This window comes from Biomphalaria glabrata, chromosome 1 (genome assembly GCF_947242115.1).
Source record: "Biomphalaria glabrata chromosome 1, xgBioGlab47.1, whole genome shotgun sequence".
Taxonomy (NCBI): domain Eukaryota; kingdom Metazoa; phylum Mollusca; class Gastropoda; family Planorbidae; genus Biomphalaria; species Biomphalaria glabrata.
Window position 1 is genome coordinate 65,085,236 of NC_074711.1, and position 22,374 is coordinate 65,107,609.

At 37.6% G+C, this 22,374-nt stretch overlaps 1 protein-coding gene across 1 annotated transcript in view; it reads right to left on the reverse strand.

Moving 5' to 3' along the window:
• The window catches only part of LOC106074216 (neuronal acetylcholine receptor subunit alpha-10-like), a 99,448-nt gene that overhangs the window by 66,290 nt on the left and 10,784 nt on the right, over window positions 1-22,374 (reverse strand). Inside the window, exons 2-3 of the mRNA XM_056008320.1 lie at window positions 8,220-8,346; window positions 6,420-6,616 (exon numbers count right to left, since the gene is read on the reverse strand). Of these exons, the coding sequence (XP_055864295.1) occupies window positions 6,420-6,616; window positions 8,220-8,346 (324 nt within the window). The remainder of the gene's footprint in view (window positions 1-6,419; window positions 6,617-8,219; window positions 8,347-22,374) is intronic.

The window sequence follows — 22,374 nt, forward strand, 5'->3', positions numbered from 1 at the left end:
ACTTGTACTATGTGTCATCAACTAACATGTGATAATAAAATGAGTTATGCATACAAGTTTCAATACTTTAGATTTCCATAGTTCTCCAAGTTCATTGCTAGTTCAAATTTAGTTCACTTGCACATTGTGTCATCAAACTGTTGTTGACTTGTACTATATAAACTGGATTTAGCTCTAAACCTGAGGTTTTATCTTCTTTATTGTCCTTTATCTTCTTTATTGTCCTTTATCTTCTTTATTGTCCTCCTATGAGTAAGAACGTGTCTTGTAGGCTTCAGTGGGTCTCACTGCGTTTTTTCTCAAAATAACTTAATTTAAAACAACAAAAGAAAAGTTGGAAATGTAATGAAAACGCATACAAACAGAATATGTAGACTTTTCTTTGCTTTATTGGCAGGTGTTTAAACACTCTCTATTTGTATTCTATAAGTTAAGACAACCGATTAGAACATTATTATGTTTACTTTGTATTGAAGAATAAACAATAACTAGTGAACTTATCAGGAGCAACATATACCAGTTTATGAATTATTCTGATTTTGTTGTTACTTGTACACAGGTTGACCTACTTCATGTTTCAGCATCTTTAATTTATCATTCTAGTTTACTTAGAAGAAGCTAAATATTCATATATTTACTATTGTATATTAATATTTAAAAATACGATTTTAGACTTATAAAATTATTTGATAATTTAAAAACTGAAATTACACTTAGCATTGGGTATAAAAACATTGGTATCTGGAAAGGTATTTGAGTCTTAAAAAATCCTCTTGTTTATTTTCACTCATATATATATAAATATATGATTTATAAATACCTTTCTAAATAAGGTATTTTTTTTTTTACTTTGCCTGAAAATCATTTCGTTCTTTACTTAGCAAACGCCCAGCATTCTAGAGAATGCCAGCATTTCGCACTTAGCCGGTAACATATAAAAGACATCCCTTACAGTAAAGAACTCGATACAATTAACTACTGTAAAGGAGTGCTCTACGTTTACTGAATAGTTATATGACATTTAGTATATTTTGAGTTCTTGATAAAGTAACTATGTTTTTTTTTCTAAAAGAATTTATTAGTTAAAAAATATTTAAAATACACAAATTTACGAAAATGATATATTTCAAAATATTTAGAGCAATGAAGTTTACATGTTCTTTAATTGTATTTATATGTTGCAGAGCTTTTCATTGGATAAATATTCACTATACTTCACTATGGGATCGATAATAAAAAAAATCCCAAAGCTAATTTAAGATTCACAGTGTTTTTTCCATTGAAACAGCTCATCAAGAAGCTTTAGTTGATGAGACATTGAAAGTACTATTTAAAATCTGTCAAATTTATAAGTGACTTATTGATGCGAAAGTTTAATAGTTTGAGCGCAAACTATAGAAATATGTTTTAGTCTATAGTTTAAAGTCTGATGCATGAGGGCCTTGTTGATTTTCTTCTTGTTTAAAATTGAACACATCGAGGCCTCGATAGGTCTATGTTGAGTTTTAAATTTTTGAGAACGAACGTACTTTCCAATATGTCGCAACAGACAATCACATCTAGAAACAGCTGGGATCTTATCGAGATCACTTCAGAGCTTAAAAGGGGCCATAACTATTAAGAGTCGTATTAGAAAATCCCTCTCTAGAGATACGTCGTGAGCGAAGATGAAAATGGGAAGTCTGCTCAGTGCTTAGGAAGAGAGCATTCAAAGAGATTCAAGGAGTGTATGGCATTAGACGTCGTGAGAAGAAAAGAATATTAGACCAGGACAGTGAAGGAAAGAAAGCAATTACAAGTAATCTTTTCGCCAAGCTAAGAGTTACCAGAAGCAGAAACAGTGTAAATGTTACCAAGACATGATTTAGAGGTAGTAGATTTCTATTATTGATTTCCCGTGAATTTATTGTAAAATATTTTTAGCAAATGAAGCAGAAAGAAAAAATTAAAACATCGCAAAAAAAAAAGCAACAAAAAAAAATATCTTTTTATTTTTATGAAAACAATGAATACATAATTTCAAAACTAAAACTGTATACAATAGGTCTAAACTTGTTATTTCTGCGCTCCGACAATTGCAATATAATATAATAATGTGGATTAATTCCACGGGATGATATTTTGCAATTAAAACCATCTAGGCAGCACGTTTGAGTGATTCAGCATTAGCTTCATTTGAACTCCAGTGTTTCCTTGTTTTTCTTTTCATTTACTGAGTGTTTTCGTAGCTCTATATAGTGTTGAATGTACAGAACACTCTCATCGGCTCATCAGTGGTGAACAGTTCTATATTTAGCACCAAATTTGTTTGAATGGATGGCCCAAGAGCCATTCTGCGGAGAATGATCTAAATAAGATGTTTACATCAGGGCTCTGGAGTGCCGCCAGCTCCTATCACACAGGAAATCATTCTCCCAGCCTACACAAGCTTATCTCACGTGCGCGTTCTTTTTCGCGAGCAGTGGCTCTTGGTCCTGTGAGCCTGCTAGTAGGCCAATAACTAGCTCCAAAAATATGTCATATCTTTATGTTCTAAGGTTGTGTTTCCATGCGTATCAACATTTTGTCTTCTATCGAGTTTGACCGAGGCTCTGAGTAATTACCAAAAATTACATTGGGGTACAGATATTAATTGGCGGTCATGGGCTATTGGTTTGTAGCACTAATTCGTGAATTGTCAGGAGTCAACGTTTAATTTTCTGACTATTTGTCTTTTGCGTTACAACTCATTGTTCAGTGTATTTATTGCGCTGCGTTGAAGTCATTATCATACAAGGTAAACGCACAAACGTACACGAGACTCAAGACGCAGTGACATTCGTAGCGAACTATTTGATTATTTCACTTATAAAAAAAACGTGCCTTTTTCAGACCTTGTGGTCTCTAGGGCAGAAGATGTAAAGGTCATCTGTTTCTGTGGCCTACGGTTAACACGGGTACATGTGGTCAGCACATCTACTACCGCCTTAACATTTCCCCAACTTATGTCATTAGAGTGGGGTGGACAGAGACGCCCAAAGTTTCCGAAATTAAAAATTCTAGTCTTCACCAGGATTTGAACCCTGGACCCCCGGTTCGGAAGCCAAGCGCTTTACCACTCACCGACTGCGCCTCCATTTAACTTATAGATTTATAAAAAAAAATGTTATCTGGAGATTATAGGGGCTTGGAAATTTGATACATTCATCTATCAAGCTTAGTTTGGCTGTTTCAACTGTATAAAGTACAACCAGTTTCTTTAAAGAACAGCGCGTTAGTGCTAGGGTCATCCTTAGAATGCTATTGTAGACTTCGTGTTAATGCTATGGTCATCCTAAGAATGCTATTGTAGACTTCGTGTTAATGCTATGGTCATCCTAAGAATGCTATTGTAGACTTCGTGTTAATGCTATGGTCATCCTAAGAATGCTATTGTAGACTTTGTGTTAATGCTATGGTCATCCTAAGAATGCTATTGTAGACTTCGTGTTAATGCTATGGTCATCCTAAGAATGCTATTGTAGACTTCGTGTTAATGCTATGGTCATCCTAAGAATGCTATTGTAGACTTTGTGTTAATGCTATGGTCATCCTAAGAATGCTATTGTAGACTTCGTGTTAATGCTATGGTCATCCTAAGAATGCTATTGTAGACTTTGTGTTAATGCTATGGTCATCCTAAGAATGCTATTGTAGACTTCGTGTTAATGCTATGGTCATCCTAAGAATGCTATTGTAGACTTCGTGTTCTTCCAATTAATTAAATCGAAATTTACTTCTAAAAAAAAAAAAAAACTGTAATAGAATTGAACTACTTCCAACACCTCAGCCATTATAGCACAAAAAATCTAAGGGAGACAAATGGCTAAATAAATGAAATCGTTCAAAATGTCATTCGTCTTAAGGCCCAGAAAAATGGATAAATTAATATTTAATCCAAGCATAAATAAGTCACATGTTTTGATTACGTCACTGGATCTTTTGTGGAGCTGAAGTCTGATCGAGTGTTATTTTTATACTGTATTATTTGTTGTTTGTCTGTCCGTCTGGTAACTACAACTTTTCACTCTTGGATCAAGTTAGAACTTAGCAACATTATCAACAGTCTATGTCAACGTATCAATCGATCTAAACATTAACTAATTAATTAATCAATTAGTCGTAATTAATTAATTAAGTTTTATATGGAATGAATGTGGAAAATGAAACATATGTCTAGATCACTCTTTCTATAAGAACATTGTACTTCGTTATTATGATCAATGGGTTTTAGTTTATATATTCTGTTTATATATAATATAATATATGAGCACATCAAAGTATTGAGCACAGTTGTGAAATAAGACGATTACTTTTTTTTAACAAGCAGACGACATCGACTGTACCAGTAATTCCTCAGCTGTCTGGGTCAAAAGTTTCTGTTTAACCAGGCCACGCAAAAAATAAATACGTTGGACAATCTAATTTCTGTAAAGATGAAATCAACTTGTCAAATATGTTCCTCTGTCAAGATGTGCAGGAATTGGAACACACTGTTGCACCATGGGAACGTCAAAATCTGATCTATTAATAGCTTCTAGATTTGGGAGTCAACTAACAATGTTTATCCTGTCTGAGCACGTGACCTGGGAAATGTCTATAACAAAATCGTATGGACATAGGTTTAAGAGTAGATCTGTGCGTTGTAGCAGTCGCAGAAGGAAACGAGAATCTCAGACAAATTAGTATTCAGTAGAAATAGGGAAAATATGTGAAGCAGGGATTTTGCCAATATTTCTTTTTTTTTTTTTTTTTTTACTTTATTCCATATCTTTAAGTCAACAAATTGAAATTTTAAATTCCCCCGACAGAATCTCAACTTTCTGTTTGACGGAATGAGACTTTAGAACATTGTACACGAAGGAAGAATTCACAAGGACTTGCCGATGAAGTTCAACCCAAGCAAGCCAAAGACTAAACTGCAGACCTACAGAGTTGTCAGTGAAAGGGATCTAAGGACTTGAGATTTTAACGAAAAAATGTGGGGGGAAACAAACTGCACGTCTGGAGGCATACTGCGCGTGCTGATACGAGCCTTGCCGAAAGCAAAAGGACTTATGCAATTTTAGACTAAAGAAAGAAGATAAAAGGTTCCCAATCAGATAACCATAAAATAGATGCATTCTCGTGCACTAATTGTGTCAAAATTAGCCCCTCCAGGATTGGCTTGTTTAATAGCATATTCTGCTCCAATTCAAGGTGAAGAAATCAACAGACAGAAGGAAACATATATAGATCAGAACCTCGATTTCTATTACGTACAAATTGAAAGTTAAATCAAACCACCAGAATAAAACTTGTTTTTTGTATTACTAAAATTTCCATGAAATTCTGTTATAATCTATTCTACTTTCAAAAAAATCATAGGATTCCTTTCTTCCATGTGGAGTATTTTCTTTCATCTACACAGGCTGAATTCTAGTTGGTAAAATTTATTTTTCGTATGCTTGTAATTGTATCCAACGTAGTAGTAAAACCTATTTGATTCCTGTATCCCAGAATACGTTGATCATGTCCAACACTTTAGCACTGTCCTGGCCTGGGCAATTTAAATTATACTTGCGAATAGATGACGTTTCTTTTCAAATGTGTGAAATTCGAAGTGTTATCAGACTTGTATATTTAATAAATAGTTTGTGAATTACAATAATAAGAACTCTCTCTATTCAACTCAGACTTTGTTTGCTGGAGGACCAAATGAAGACTTTTTCTGTCGTCCGTGTTTCTAATTGTTCAAATAACGGACAAACCTACAAGGCTCAGTCTGAATGTCTTTAAAGCTCAGTCTATCTTTACACCTCTGAATATCTTTAAAACTCAGTCAACCTTTACACCTCTGAATATCTTTAAAGCTCAGTCTATCTTTACACCTTTCAAAGTCTTGACTTTGTCAGCTTGTGTGTACGAAATGAAAACTGTTAGTTTCTAGGCAACGGAATTCCTAATGTAATGATACATCTTGTTTTGAATTACGTTACATGATAGTGTGTCAACAGAATTCAGTCATGAACCTGGCATTAATCCTTGCTATAACAAATGTTATTTAATTTATTGTTGCTAACATTTGCTCTATAAATACAAAGTTGGGGGGAAGACATTACTGTTAAAGAAAATTGTAAGAATGCTAAAAGTAATCAAAAGGAAATATTTAAAATAAAAAAATAAACACTAATAAAAACACCATCTGGGACAGCATTTTGCCAGTAGCGACCGTGGACAAAGAAAGAAACAGATCGATAAGTCTACTAGATATCTTATGCACAAGCGAGGCTTTTATTACATGTCTACAAGTGACTTTGTTACACTTAGACTTAATAAATAAACATAGGGCTGACACGTGGCTCCGTAATATTCGCACATAGGAAACTGAGATACAAATAGAGAATTGTTAATTTTCTTACCATATCTAATACTTGTGTCAAAGTGAGACCCATTTTGATGACCACAGGTGATGTCCAGTTGCGTACGGGTCGAACTGACCGCTCGTAGCCTTTCATGATATGGTCCAGCAGACGTTGCTCGTCAGGCACATTGGGGCCGCGGTTCTTGGGGATGTGGTGGCTGAACCTGTCGTAACCAGCACGTTCTTTGCCACAAGCTGAAACATTGAGCGACATAATAACGTGAACACAAAATCTTAGTATCTTGTCTCATATGTACAGGCAATCTTTAGAAAGACTAAAGTTCTGGGTAAATCAATGTAGTAATGTACTTGTAATGTACTTGTAATGTACTTGTCCCTGTTGGTTTGGTGTAGGAAGTGTTTAAGGACATTTATCAACATGTTGTATATATCAAGTCATGTTGAGCATTATCCAGTTTCAGGTTTGGACACAAAACTGTTTAGGGCTAAGCAACACCGAAGCAAAACATAAATGTGCCATGGAGGATATGGGATATTTAGTTGGGAAAACTATTAGCATGCAATTTATTTGGACAAGTGAATTACCTTAACTGGTATAAGCCTTTAGGTAACAGGTAATTTAAATGTATTATTATTTCAATGATTTGATGACTAACATAGTGTCTTGAAGACTCTTTAAATAATCTCTTGTATATTTTTATATGTACAACTCCAGTTCTCAAAATCTCTTGTACTGTTATGGCATGTAAACTAAAAACAAAGTAATAAACCAAAACACAGGATATAAGGATCAAATTTAAAGTCATTGCTTGACGAGACGAGTTCCATACAAAAATATTTCATTCTTCTTCTTCGGCGTTCTCGTTCTCAAGGGATCGGATGACTAGTCCCTAGATCTTAACTGCGCATTGGTTTCATATTGAGACTGTTTTCCGAATAATTTGTCTTCTATAGGTTGTTTTTCCCCTGTAACTTGTTCGAGCCTCTTAATAAAGATTGTACCGTTGAAGAGCGTGGTCCTCATTCTCTGAACAAGGGCATGTTCCGATTTTCATCTTCCGGAACGTCTCTTCCTCTGTGTCTCGTACGACGAAAAAAGATTAACGTTGGTCGAGTCATGTGTCACGATTTGACAGTTTGTATATGGTATCTTTTGTCCCGAGGCTTAGTTGAGAACCAGTCCATTATATTCGGGTTATACTACTCTGTTTGTTATCAATTCATGGATAGAGTCTATTTTCGACTGCATACACATGCTTCAATGTTTCAACAGAATGTTAGAATTTTCATTTCCTTCTATTAGAATTTGTGCTGTGCTCCATTGGAGAACAGTTTTCTTGATTGTATTGTTGATGATTATAAGAAACTGTCTAAAGTTGTTTGATATAGAAAGATTGAGAATTGGTTAAAATCTGGTTACTAGGTGTATATACAGGTTTAAAAGTGATTTTTACTGCTCAAATTTTGCTGTGTAGCTGTCTGAGAGATCGCCATTGCCCCCAAAAATGTGAGGTCTTTCTAAGTTGATGACAGGGATGAAACATTCAAGACCAGATTACTTCAAATCCCCAGATCATTACTGCCGGACTTGATTAGAGCAGGAAATTTTTTGAGTTACTGATACGTGTACTCTTGATAGATCCCACTAGGTAAGGTAGTGTTTACAATGCCACGACTGAAAGACAGCGACTTTTGGCGGGTAATACAGCTCAAATTGATTTCAAGACTGAACTATTCTTTATGAAAACTAAAAGGCATTATCGTTCGGTCATTGATAGAAATGCGTAGATCATTAGTGTAAATAGCTATAACAGCTACAAATACAAGTACAACTTACATGCTGCGGCCTGCAGCACTAAAGACAGCAGCACTGGTAGCGTGTTGTGTGTTAGTACCAGTACAACGCTGCTGATGCTGTGACTTCCGGGTAGATGATCGTTCCACTGTTGCATTGTGGTCTGCATCTGAAATGAGATAGATTAATAAACATGAGGATGGACGTAAGTGCCAGCCAGTGAATAACTTTGTTGAGTTGATTGAACAACATTAGACATGAAGATTAATTTATACAACTTTCAAAACTTATAACATATTACAATAAATAAACAGGAAATCCTTTTCGGCGAGCTTAACTGAGGGGACTTTCGTAAGCGCTATAAAAATCAACCTCAGCGACATTTTGCCCTCAATGGCATAGAGGAAGGTAGCTGGAGCAGATGGTCTCTGAAGGATAGAGGTGAAAAGCTCTCACGATGGCCGCGGGCCACACATTTGAGTCCCAAACTCTTGTAGAAGACAGGAACAAAAGACGTAAAGAAAACTTTAAATAGATCCCCGGCGGGAAAATGGTTTCGTCTGCATCAGACGTGGAAAAATATGCAGGTTCTCGTTGTCTAGTGAAATACTGCATTCTTTCTCAATCTTCGGAATCGAAGCCATTGCCTTTATCAGCTAGCAATGTGCGTGTGGTGCGGGCCGCACGGGGCATCTAGTGGTGAGAGGCATCAAATTAAAGACAAACTTTCTCAGTGAAACAGTGCAAGACCCCAAAGACGTCTTAGCCACAAGAAATGGATGCCAAGCGAAAAGAGTGAAAAATGTGAAGACTTATTCTTCCTTGGACGATATAGTTCAAGAAATAATCACCAGGTATGATCAATATCATGATAAAAAATCGATTGCGATTGTCGATGAAAACTTTGCGAGTCACTAATTTGGCTGATGGAAAAAATGTATTTCAATAAATTATTGATAATTTTGCCAGCAATAACTTACGTAAGATTCATTTTTAGTTTCGAATAAGCACTACTTTAACAATGAATAAGCATTAATTGGGGAAAAAACACACACGCTTTATTGCTGTTTTATTTCGTTGTTGATGTTTTCTTTGGAATGAGGCATTACGAGGAGCTACCGCACTAGGCATCATATACCCTAGCTACGCCACTGGCCTTTTTATTACTATATATAAATCTTTTACAATAAATAAATAATGAAATGAATATGTATAAATCTAATGCTATATAATTACAGATTTAAATTATTCACGATATCTCAATGTCGACACTTGATACCTCATTTTTTTCTGTAGTCAGTTATTATGTATCAAATACTTCTATTGGTATCATATAATGTATAGAATGGTCTCTGTTTGTTTAGCTAGTATTAATATAGCAGACTTAGTGTTTTGTTTCAATTTGAGTGTATTCAGTGTTTTGTTTCAATCTTTTCTTTCTTCGAGACAGTCTCTAATTACTTTATAAACAAATTGTTTGCCCACCCGTAGAGCCTGTTAGAATCCGTGTAAACAAAGATTTATTTTTAACAAGTAATATACAAAAAAATAATTTATTTCTTCTTTATGTTCAAAAAAGGTGTCAATTAAATGTTAAGAAAAAGGACAGTAAAGGAATGTAACCTAGGAACTCCGTGTGGAACCAAGCCACACTTCGCATTGCACAAGTTTAGCTTCAAATGAATTGATCGTTTTTTTTTACTTAAGTTATTGACCAACTTTCTTATTGAATAAACTGTGAACTAATAATACAAATTGACTAAAGTGTACAGGGACATACATTGACCAAAGCGTACGAGGACATACATTGACCAAAGTGTACAGGGACATACATTGACCAAAGCGTACGAGGACATACATTGACCAAAGTGTACAGGGACATACACGAAACAAAGCGTACGAGGACATACATTGACCTAAGCGTACGAGGACATACATTGACCTAAGTGTACAGGGACATACATTGAACAAAGCGTACGAGGACATACATTGACCAAAGTGTACAGGGACATACATTGAACAAAGCGTACGAGGACATACATTGACCAAAGTGTACAGGGACATACATTGAACAAAGCGTACGAGGATATACATTGACCAAAGTGTACAGGGACATACACGGAACAAAGCGTACGAGGACATACATTGACCAAAGTGTACAGGGACATACATTGAACAAAGCGTACGAGGACATACATTTACCAAAGTGTACAGGGACATACATTGAACAAAGCGTACGAGGACATACATTGAACAAAGCGTACGAGGACATACATTGAACAAAGCGTACGAGGACATACATTGACCAAATTGTACAGGGACATACATTGACCTAAGTGTACAGGGACATACTTTGAACAATTATTAAAAGAGCTTATTTTTTTCTCTTTAAAAAATCACAGGTAAATGACCAAATTCCCCCTACCCCCCCCTACCCCCCCCCCCCAAAAAAAAAAACAACAACTAATTAGTGTGTGCACTATGTCTACAAATAAAACATAAAACAAATCACAAATCACTTTGTATAAAATGTGAAAAAGGTGTCTACTTATGTTTGGAATGTGAATAATGTCTACTAGAAGTTTAAATCAGAGTAGGGCAGCCAACTAGTAGGTAAAAGTGATGCAAACAGGTCAGGCGTTAGAAAGAACAGGAAAACGTTTGCAAAGATGTCCTCAAGGTGTTGACACAAATCTACCACTCACTATCTGAGTCAGCGAAACTTGGCCGCGTCATCAGTTTGTTGAAGTGATTAAAGACGTAATACTCTCCTGGTTAAGAACAGTCGGACAAGATGGCTGACATTGAAAGAATCAACTTCTACATCGCAATGTCAATAGCAGGAAGGAAACAAATAGAGTTCTGTTGATGGTCGGGTGAGTACGTTTTAGTGTAGCACTGTAGCACACACTGTAGCACACACTGTAGCACACACTGTAGCACACACTGTAGCACACACATATACTTGCTTCTTATCTTGAACATCGTGGCTGAGATATGTGACAGAGGACAACTTTTCTTATTGCTCCATGTAGTAGTGAACTAATTGACCTGGTAGACAACTTTTTTTTTTATAGACACTATGTAAGTCAAGGTCATTTGTGTTTTCCCTACCACTCACATGGCCATTAAGTTTGTTTTCCCTACCACTCACATGGCCAATAAGTTTGTTTTCCCTACCACTCACATGGCCATTAAGTTTGTTTTCCCTACCACTCACATGGCCATTAAATTTGTTTTCCCTACCACTCACATGGCCAATAAGTTTGTTTTCCCTACCACTCACATGGCCATTAAATTTGTTTTCCCTACCACTCACATGGCCATTAAATTTGTTTTCCCTACCACTCACATGGCCATTAAATTTGTTTTCCCTACCACTCACATGGCCATTAAATTTGATTTCCCTACCACTCACATGGCCATTAAATTTGTTTTCCCTACCACTCACATGGCCATTAAATTTGTTTTCCCTACCACTCACATGGCCATTAAATTTGTTTTCCCTACCACTCACATGGCCATTAAGATTGTTTTCCCTACCACTCACATGGCCATTAAGTTTGTTTTCCCTACCACTCACATGGCCATTAAATTTGTTTTCCCTACCACTCACATGGCCATTAAGTTTGTTTTCCCTACCACTCACATGGCTATTAAGTTTGTTTTCCCTACCACTCACATGGCCATTAAGTTTGTTTTCCCTACCACTCACATGGCCATTAAATTTGTTTTCCCTACCACTACCATGGCCATTAAATTTGTTTTCCCTACCACTCAGATGGCCATTAAATTTGTTTTCCCTACCACTACCATGGCCATTAAATTTGTTTTCCCTACCACTCACATGGCCATTAAATTTGTTTTCCCTACCACTACCATGGCCATTAAATTTGTTTTCCCTACCACTACCATGGCCATTAAATTTATTTTCCCTACCACTCACATGGCCATTAAATTTGTTTTCCCTACCACTCACATGGCCATTAAATTTGTTTTCCCTACCACTACCATGGCCATTAAATTTGTTTTCCCTACCACTCACATGGCCATTAAGTTTGTTTTCCCTACCACTCACATGGCCATTAAATTTGTTTTCCCTACCACTCACATGGCCATTAAATTTGTTTTCCCTACCACTCACATGGCCATCAAATTTGTTTTCCCTACCACTCACATGGCCATTAAATTTGTTTTCCCTACCACTCACATGGCCATTAAATTTGTTTTCCCTACCACTCACATGGCCATTAAATTTGTTTTCCCTACCACTCACATGGCCATTAAATTTGTTTTCCCTACCACTCACATGGACATTTAGTTTGTTTTCTTTCTTCGTTTGGTTTATTATTTGTTCTTAATCACTTTGACTGACCAGATTCAGTACAACTTTGAAACTGTCCTGAAGGCAAGTCTATTTTATGTGTGTGTGTGTATGACAGAAACAGAGGGGAGAGGAGAAGAGAACCAGCCATTGAACATGCTATTAATGTACCAGCGCAGAAAGGCAAACTCAAGAGAGTGACGGGACCCTGTTGTATTACACTGTCACACACCAACACTGTGTCTGCTCTATACAACTGATGGCTACACTACAACCTGCCTGATTATCTGCGGTGGAACTGTGTCTGCTCTATACAACTGATGGCTACACTACAACCTGCCTGATTATCTGCGGCGGAACTGTGTCTGCTCTATACAACTGATGGCTACACTACTGACTTCTTGTCTCTTTTTGGTGAATAGTCCCATCTATCTTACAATCTCTAGGCGTTGTTCAACAAACCAAGAATGCCGTCATAATTTTACTATAATCTTTATTTTTAAAACAGCCACACTTTCTTTTCAAATCAAATATTTTGGTTTATTATCATTTACTACAAAAAGTAAAAATCCGTCCTGGTAGATCCCACATTCATGGCGCCATTTTATAAATGCACTTATGTTAAATGTCATGGTACCAATCCGTCAGAGAAAGATTGACGCCCTTACAAAAGTAAAGATACATTTTTCAACTTTTTTTTTCTTTTTGGAGGTTGATTTTCTATTATTTTGTGCCGACATTTCGGCGGGAAGGATGGAACCAACTCGCGGGACGGGTTTGGCCCGCGGGTCGTATTTAGGGCACTATAGAAGGGTTGTGTGTGTACTAAAGTTGATGTGACGACTGACATTGTTATGTCCACTTCTATAGAATATGTTTCTGAATCTGGGAATACAATAAGTCTAGAATATAGAATAAAATAGTTACCATTTTCTCAATATGCCAGAATTAAAAACAGTAAATTGTATACATTAGTGAACACTTTTAATATATAATAGATGTAAATAAAGACTATATTCAAGAATAACCAACTCATATACCAACATATTAGTTCCTCGTTGATTGCCATCTGATCCATAATGTATTTAAGGATGATGTAACTCTCTTGTCCGAAACCCCCAGAAGAGAGTTACTGTTCTTACAGTTCATCCCATCAACTAGCGCCAAGTTCAAGTGTCCTTATGTGCGTGTGTGTGGAGGGGAGGGCTGGGATTAAATGGGAGGGAGCTCCCTCTTCAGCTATAGATTTTTTTGACAAACACCCACGCTATTTCACTAAAGTGTTTATTTTCTACACGATTGTTTATTTCTAGTCCAGCATGTGTTCTGGATTTTGACCTTGGCCAAAAATGACACTTTCTTTGATTTCATTACTGTGGAAATATGAGACAAAATATCTCGAAGAATTAAATTATCTAAAGCCAGATTTTTTTCTAGAAAGACTGACATTTAAACTATAAACCATTTTTAATCGTACATTTCTTAAACAAAAGAGACACCCTAAATATCCTGAAATTAAAAATCTCAGGATTCAAACCCATGACCCCTGGCTCGGAAGACAAACACTTTACCGCTCAGCCACGGCGCCTCCTGAACAAAAACTATGAGGTTTAAAGGTATTAAATATTATATATCCTTTTTTTGAAAAGCCTGTTGTGAGCGCGAGTGTTGTTTCTTTTAAGTCAAAGTCTTGCTGACGAGGCTGCTTGTGCTTGAAGACGAGGTGATTGTGTAAAGCTGAACACGCCAGAGAGATCGATTGTCTGAGATTGGGTCCATGACATTACTACTTCATTTATAATTATAACAAAAGAGTCCCCCCGCCCCGAACTTCTAAGCCCCGTTTGACGTAAGGCAAAGATCATTTGTGCAAACAAGCTGAACGTGAATGGGAATTCTTTGTAAAGAAGGAACGATCTCAGAAATATGATTGATGGTAGAGTGACAAACAAAAAAAAGATGGAGAGAAAGAATAAAAAAATTGCTACAGCTGCGTCTCATGCTGTCTCGTGAAAATGTCAATATCATTCACAACTCAGCATCATTCGATATGCCATTACTACAAACAATTAGTAAGTCAACACGGAGCGACACTTGAAACTTTTCTTGCTAATTACTGCTAACTAGGAATTAAATATAGCATCACGTATATTGGAATTAGGTATTGAACAAACAATTTTTTAAAAAAGGCAATTAGCTAAGAAAATTACACTAAAAAACTTTACTAAAATATCAACTGAAATGTATTCTTTTAAAAAACTCAGATGAAAACAATAGTGTCTGACAACAAAGCCATAGATGTAGGTCCTTCAATGAACAAACGTATTGCGTACAGCTCCAGTTATTTTTTGTTACTAACATCTAGTGCACTGCCTCAGTGTTTAAAGGTACAGTTAATACAATATCAGAAATACATTCCATTGGAAAGTGAGGTTAACATTCTCGTACAGTATCACGATGTCATTTTTTTAAAACCAGATTTTAACTTAATGCCTAACAACTTGGGATTTAGTTCATTCGAGGACTAGAGAAACGGCTAACATTGAAGACAGAAAAAAAATTCATTGCAATTAGTAACTAATCAAACCGAACTAAATACTTAAGATGCCTTAGGCACAAATATGTTTTAGTCCCTCCAACACGCACACACTCGAAGCAATCATTTGGCATTCCAAATATTGATCTTATTACTTTTCACCAACCCACCCACACAAGTATGGAACTATAGGGGCGTGGTCATCGTTCCAAGCAGATTCAAAACATAGCGCGTGATGAGCAAAGTGGATGATGCGACTGAACTAATAGCTAAATATGATGCTAGGTATCCAAGCAGCTAAAACTATAATAACTATGTAATGAAGTGGTAACGGTCTAGTTTGGGAAAGTGTGAGCTTATTAAATGTGTTTCTACTATAGCAGTGATGCCCGAGATGTGACCTTTGAATTGCCACCATCTGACCCCTCGAAATGTCTGCTCACAGCGCATAATGAAGCCGCAGAAGCTCAAATTTCATTGGACTTGGTGCGTCATGTGACAAGAGTGTTGAGAATTTAAATTTTCCACGGGCCGAACAATGTTGTGCATCTTTGTTCCAGGCATTGCAACGGTTAGAACAAAGGTTTGGACACAGATTTTGTACAAAGATATTGGGGTCGTGGTGATTGGCGATGCGCTTGGCTTGCGGACTGAGGGGTCTCGGCTTCAAATCTGGGTCAAGACTGTCATTTGTAATTTCAAGATTTTTAGAACACCTTATGGGTCGACTGACTCTAACGTGTTTCTGACATTTGTTTGATAGAGGGAACATTCAGATATTATATTGGGGAGGGGTAGACAAATTTGTTACGATTTGTTACAAAGGGGGTAGGGGGTCTGAATATTTGTTACGCAACAAAACCAAACAAAAACTACATGAAATAACAGTAGCAACAAAAAGTTTAACATTATACAAAAACCCTGCATAAAAATTATACTGTTTTTTCAATGAAATCAACATTTCTTTGTCAAAGTCTCTGATAGTCATTAAAGATTGTAAACATCCTCATTTTACAATCAATTTCGCCCAAGTTTGAAAGGAAAGATCCAATGACGAATTCGTAAAGAATGCCACACACACACACCTTGATGAAATCACACAAAACAAAAGGAACATGACTTGGGCACAAATGCTGAGACGCCAGTGAGATTTGGGATGATCGTCTTGTAAATGTAGATCATGAGATTGAATGGCTGAAAGAAGTGGATACTTTTCCCATCATTTCTATCGATAACAAGATGAAAAACTTCATTTCGTAAAATGATATAAACAAGTCTTTTGTCAAATTTGAATTTTCTTGTTATGTTACTCTAAAGGATGGGAGGGGGGATGGATTTAGTTACAGTTACAAGAGGGGAAGGGAGTTAAGCCTGTCATCATTTGGGCGTTTACATAATATCCCGACGTTCCCGTAGTAAAGGTCGTGTTGGTCGTTGTGCTGGCCACGTTACATGACTTTATATACACAGAGTTTAAACAGAGACATACGTTGTGCCATCTCCGGAAATAATTGACAAATGACAGTTCCTATTGTGTTAATAGTTCAATGTAGATCAAATAGAACGCCTAGTTGAACATCTTTTCCCTCGTCCCAAGGCAAGACAATCTTTAGTCTCACTTAATGCTCTAGTGCAGTGTGACCTCCCTTGGGACATGCTGAAAGTGCTAGTGCAGTGTGTGACCTCCCTTGGGACATGCTGAAAGTGCTAGTGCAGTGTGACCTCCCTTGGGACATGCTGAAAGTGCTAGTGCAGTGTGACCTCCCTTGGGACATGCTTAAAGTGCTAGTGCAGTGTGACCTCCCTTGGGACATGCTGAAAGTGCTAGTGCAGTGTGACCTCCCTTGGGACATGCTTAAAGTGCTAGTGCAGTGTGACCTCCCTTGGGACATGCTGAAAGTGCTAGTGCAGTGTGACCTCCCTTGGGACATGCTTAAAGTGCTAGTGCAGTGTGACCTCCCTTGGGACATGCTGAAAGTGCTAGTGCAGTGTGACCTCCCTTGGGACATGCTTAAAGTGCTAGTGCAGTGTGACCTCCCTTGGGACATGCTTAAAGTGCTAGTGCAGTGTGACCTCCCTTGGGACATGCTGAAAGTGCTAGTGCAGTGTGACCTCCCTTGGGACATGCTGAAAGTGCTAGTGCAGTGTGTGACCTCCCTTGGGACATGCTGAAAGTGCTAGTGCAGTGTGTGACCTCCCTTGGGACATGCTGAAAGTGCTAGTGCAGTGTGACCTCCCTTGGGACATGCTGAAAGTGCTAGTGCAGTGTGACCTCCCTTGGGACATGCTTAAAGTGCTAGCTCATTGATCCAATTTTGATTTTTAGTCATTTTTTACTAACAAGATTTTTTTGTTTATTGACAGCATTACTTTTGCCCATAGCTATATAAATATTCAAATACAAAAGATTCACCGAGAAAGCTGATTTCTATTCTAAGAGAGTTCTGAAGTGCATCTTGTTGTCTAGACTATGTAATGAGTTTTCCATATGTTTGTGCTAGCAAGCATTGTGATAAGAGCACAACGTCGAATCGATTGTACTTTTCTGCTACTATCTAATATATATATATCGGTCCTGGTTTCGAATCTCAGTGAAGACTGGGATTTTAAATTTCGGGATTTTCAAGACCTCCCTGAGTCCACCCTAATTGGTTCCTGACTTTAGTTGGTAAAACAAAGGCCTTTGGTCATTGTGCTGGCCATATAACACCCTCGTTAACCGTTAGCCACAAAAAACTGATGACCTTAATATCATCTGTCCTATAGATTGCAAGGACTGAAAGGGATCTTTGCAGAATACAAACGTTTGTGTTAGCAAGAATTGTCGTCTTGTCAATGTCGAGTCGCTTGTACTTTCCCGCTACTTGTTGTGTATCTAATAGACATACTCCCTGACTTCACGATATAGACATACTCCCTGACTTCACGATATAGACATACTCCCTGACTTCACGATATAGACATACTCTCTGACTTCACGATATAGACATACTCCCTGACTTCACGATATAGACATACTCCCTGACTTCACGATATAGACATACTCTCTGACTTCACGATATAGACATACTCCCTGACTTCACGATATAGACATACTCCCTGACTTCACGATATAGACATACTCCCTGACTTCACGATATAGACATACTCCCTGACTTCACGATATAGACATACTCCCTGACTTCACGATATATCGAAGCAAACAAATGACACTCGACTCGACAGCTAATTAGCAGTACCCTTCGTGTCGTCATCTGTAACGTAACTAATGTAAACTATCGTTCGATTTGGTGAAGACTGTACGAAGTACTCGAACATCATCCAAACAGTACAGAGAGACTTATTTCAAGAAGGAACAAAGCATCCAGCCCAGTTAAGGATGCAAAGAAAAAAAACAAAAAAACGTTATCTCTGTAAACATTTATAGTGGCGTTGAAAACAGCGATTAATATAAGATATCAACATGCACGCCAAGATTCATCGCTGTTTTGTCGTTGCTGCTTTGTCCATGCTGTTTTGTCTTTTGCTGTTTTGTCTTTTGCTGTTTTGACGTTGCTGTTTTGTCGTTGCTGTTTTGTCGTTGCTGTTTTTTTGGAAGAAATGAAGATTATTACGTCATAGTCTTTTGCAGGACGGCCAGGGGATGGATGCGGGCAGGGTTTGTACTTGGGGCCAGCCCAGAGTGCAAACCACATGGCCAGACAGTTTCTTAAGATTGGTATAAAAGATAACAAGTAAAATAACAATAATAATAATTGTAAAAACAAAGCTTATATAAGAAAAAAAACGCACAATTACTGCAGTATTGCTCAATATTTCTACTTCAGTATTGCTCAGTATTTCTACTGCAGTATTGCTCAATATTTCTACTGCAGTATTGCTCAATATTGTACTTGCATTTTCACTTGTCTGTTTGAAACTATTTACCACTTAATAATTAATGAATTAGATATCTTTTAAAAAATTGCTTCCTTTGTTGTCGCCTAGTTCACTAGTTTCAGGGCAGACTATTGAGCAGCATTTGAATGAGAGTTTTAAGCTGAACTTCACTGGTCAATTGGGTAGGGCGAGGGATTCTAATGGAAAAGAATCAGTTCATTTCCTACAGCCAAACCTTATACTGTATCGTGCACGTGTGTGTGTGTATGTGTTGCTAATCTAATGTGTGAATGTGTGTGTGTGTATGTGTTGCTAATCTAATGTGTGAATGTGTGTGTGTGTGTGTGTGTGTGTGCCTTACGACAAACAAAACGCAACATCGACAGCGATGACATTTAATAACAGAGCAAGGGAAGATAACTGCTATCATCCGGAAGTAAAGAAGCTCGAACATGGAGATTTAGTGACAGTATGTAAATGAGCTGGAAGACATGACAGAGTGGATCTGAAGAGACATTGACACTCTCAGAAAAGTGCATACAAAAAGTCGATCACAGAATTCACGGCCACACCCATGGATACAGTGGAGCATGTCTCCACACCCATGGATACAGTGGAGCATGTCTCCACACCCATGGATACAGTGGAGCATGTCTCCACACCCATGGATACAGTGGAGCATGTCTCCACACCCATGGATACAGTGGAGCATGTCTCCACACCCATGGATACAGTGGAGCATGTCTCCACACCCATGGATACAGTGGAGCATGTCTCCACACCCATGGATACAGTGGAGCATGTCTCCACACCCATGGATACAGTGGAGCATGTCTCCACGTCCATTCAAGTCGATGAACTCTACGTATTCAGCTTTTCTGAAAGTGGACAATCTGGCGACGGAACACATACACACACACACACAAAACTACATTGAAAAAAAAATTAACACATAAACACATGAAATAAAATACAAACAATTCAAATAAGTAAATAATATTTAAAAAAAAAAACAAAGTCTTTACGAAGTGTAATTGTATCAATTATTTTGGATCAGTCATGTAATTAAATTACTGAGCATTGACAATAAAAATAAACTTTATAGAATCCTAAATGCTGCTGGTAAAATCATTGGCAAAAAACAAACCCCATTTGGGCAGTTGTTTGAGACAAATATCTATAAAAAAGCTAACAAGATCCTCGAAATAAAGAATCACCCTTTGTGTCAGGATTTTGTGATTTTACCCTCACAAAAGACAAAAAGACACAAACATTCTTTTGTTTTCCAGGCAGTCAGATCATTAAATAAGATCAATCTGATATAAACTTTGTCACATGTAAATTATGAGTGCGTCTGGTGTGAATGTACACTTTGGTTTCTTATAGTTATAATGTTTTTTGTTTGATGAAATGCACAAATTGAAAGACAAATTTCCATACGGACAATAAAGATTATTATTATATTATAGTATATTATTATATTAACATTACACAGAGTACATGTAGGTCTTAACATTACACAAACACAGCGCTCCTACACCCTTGAATCCTAGTTCTTACGCTAGCACTTAATACCCTTGGTATTTTTTTTTCTTTAAATAGATCATATTTACATTGTTTTGTTGTAAAGGTTTAATATTTTTCAGTTTTATCAAATACATTTATTCGTTGTATTTTATTACTTTTCAGATATTAAACATATATATATAGTGCCAAAGTTACACAAAGCCTTTGTACAATTTTAATTTTTACAAAGATAATAATTAATGAATTGATCTTTCTGAAATTTCATTAAAATGTATTAGCCAATCAGCACAAGATAGGATATTGTAAAATTATTAAGACACTAATTCACAAATTTTTGTTATCATGAAGACAGCAGGAGTTGATAGTAGAAACTTTATATATATAAAAAAGATCTATCTAACAACATAAAATGGTTAAATAAACAGGTGACACAGAGTCAGACGTTGACGACCTGGAGCAGGCGGCCAGAGATTTACGTGCAGTGACGAATGAACCACGTGGACCAGTAATGGAATGTCCCCACTGTGTTCCCAGAACAAAACAACAGAAATTAGTTTACTTTCAGTGCTTCTTATGGTCAATGTTCAATCAAGGCAATAACGTTCGATTTGTTTCGGTCAGGGTGTAGAAAATGTAGGTCAAGATTTTCAAAGTCTCCTGACAATTGCTTGAAATGTGCATGTTCGTTTGTGATGGCCACATGCAGTGGCGTAGCTAGGGTGGAGGAGGGAGGGGTCAAAACTCTAAAGTTCTCCCGGGCTGCCACTTGAGGCGGGGTCCCCAAACGAGTGTCTGGATTTCTTTTACATTAAATATGAATCCACTGCCATGTAATCTTGCTATGAATGTTGTTATATAAGTTAATGACACTGTTTGAATGTTGTTATATAAGTTAATGACACTGTTGCATGTATTCCACACAGATTAACCCTTTCCGTGCTGGTCACTCTCATGGAGTAACCTGAGTTATCCCGTTGTTAAGTTCAATATGTATTAAGTACATTATCTCATACCATGATGTCGAATGTAAAATGCAGGGGCCCCTAAAGAATTCAAGCCCCCCCCCTCCCCTGAGCCCCCTAATCCCTAGCTACGCCACTTCCTCGTTAACCACAGCAGCAGCCAAACATAGTCCTCGTTAACCACAGCAGCAGCCAAACATAGTCCTCGTTAACCACAGCAGCAGCCAAACATAGTCCTCGTTAACCACAGCAGCAGCCAAACATAGTCCTCGTTAACCACAGCAGCAGCCAAACATAGTCCTCGTTAACCACAGCAGCAGCCAAACATAGTCCTCGTTAACCACAGCAGCAGCCAAACATAGTCCTCGTTAACCACAGCAGCAGCCAAACATAGTCCTCGTTAACCACAGCAGCAGCCAAACATAGTCCTCGTTAACCACAGCAGCAGCCAAACATAGTCCTCGTTAACCACAGCAGCAGCCAAACATAGTCCTCGTTAACCACAGCAGCAGCCAAACATAGTCCTCGTTAACCACAGCAGCAGCCAAACATAGTCCTCGTTAACCACAGCAGCAGCCAAACATAGTCCTCGTTAACCACAGCAGCAGCCAAACATAGTCCTCGTTAACCACAGCAGCAGCCAAACATAGTCCTCGTTAACCACAGCAGCAGCCAAACATAGTCCTCGTTAACCACAGCAGCAGCCAAACATAGTCCTCGTTAACCACAGCAGCAGCCAAACATAGTCCTCGTTAACCACAGCAGCAGCCAAACATAGTCCTCGTTAACCACAGCAGCAGCCAAACATAGTCCTCGTTAACCACAGCAGCAGCCAAACATAGTCCTCGTTAACCACAGCAGCAGCCAAACATAGCCCTCGTTAACCACAGCAGCAGCCAAACATAGTCCTCGTTAACCACAGCAGCAGCCAAACATAGTCCTCGTTAACCACAGCAGCAGCCAAACATA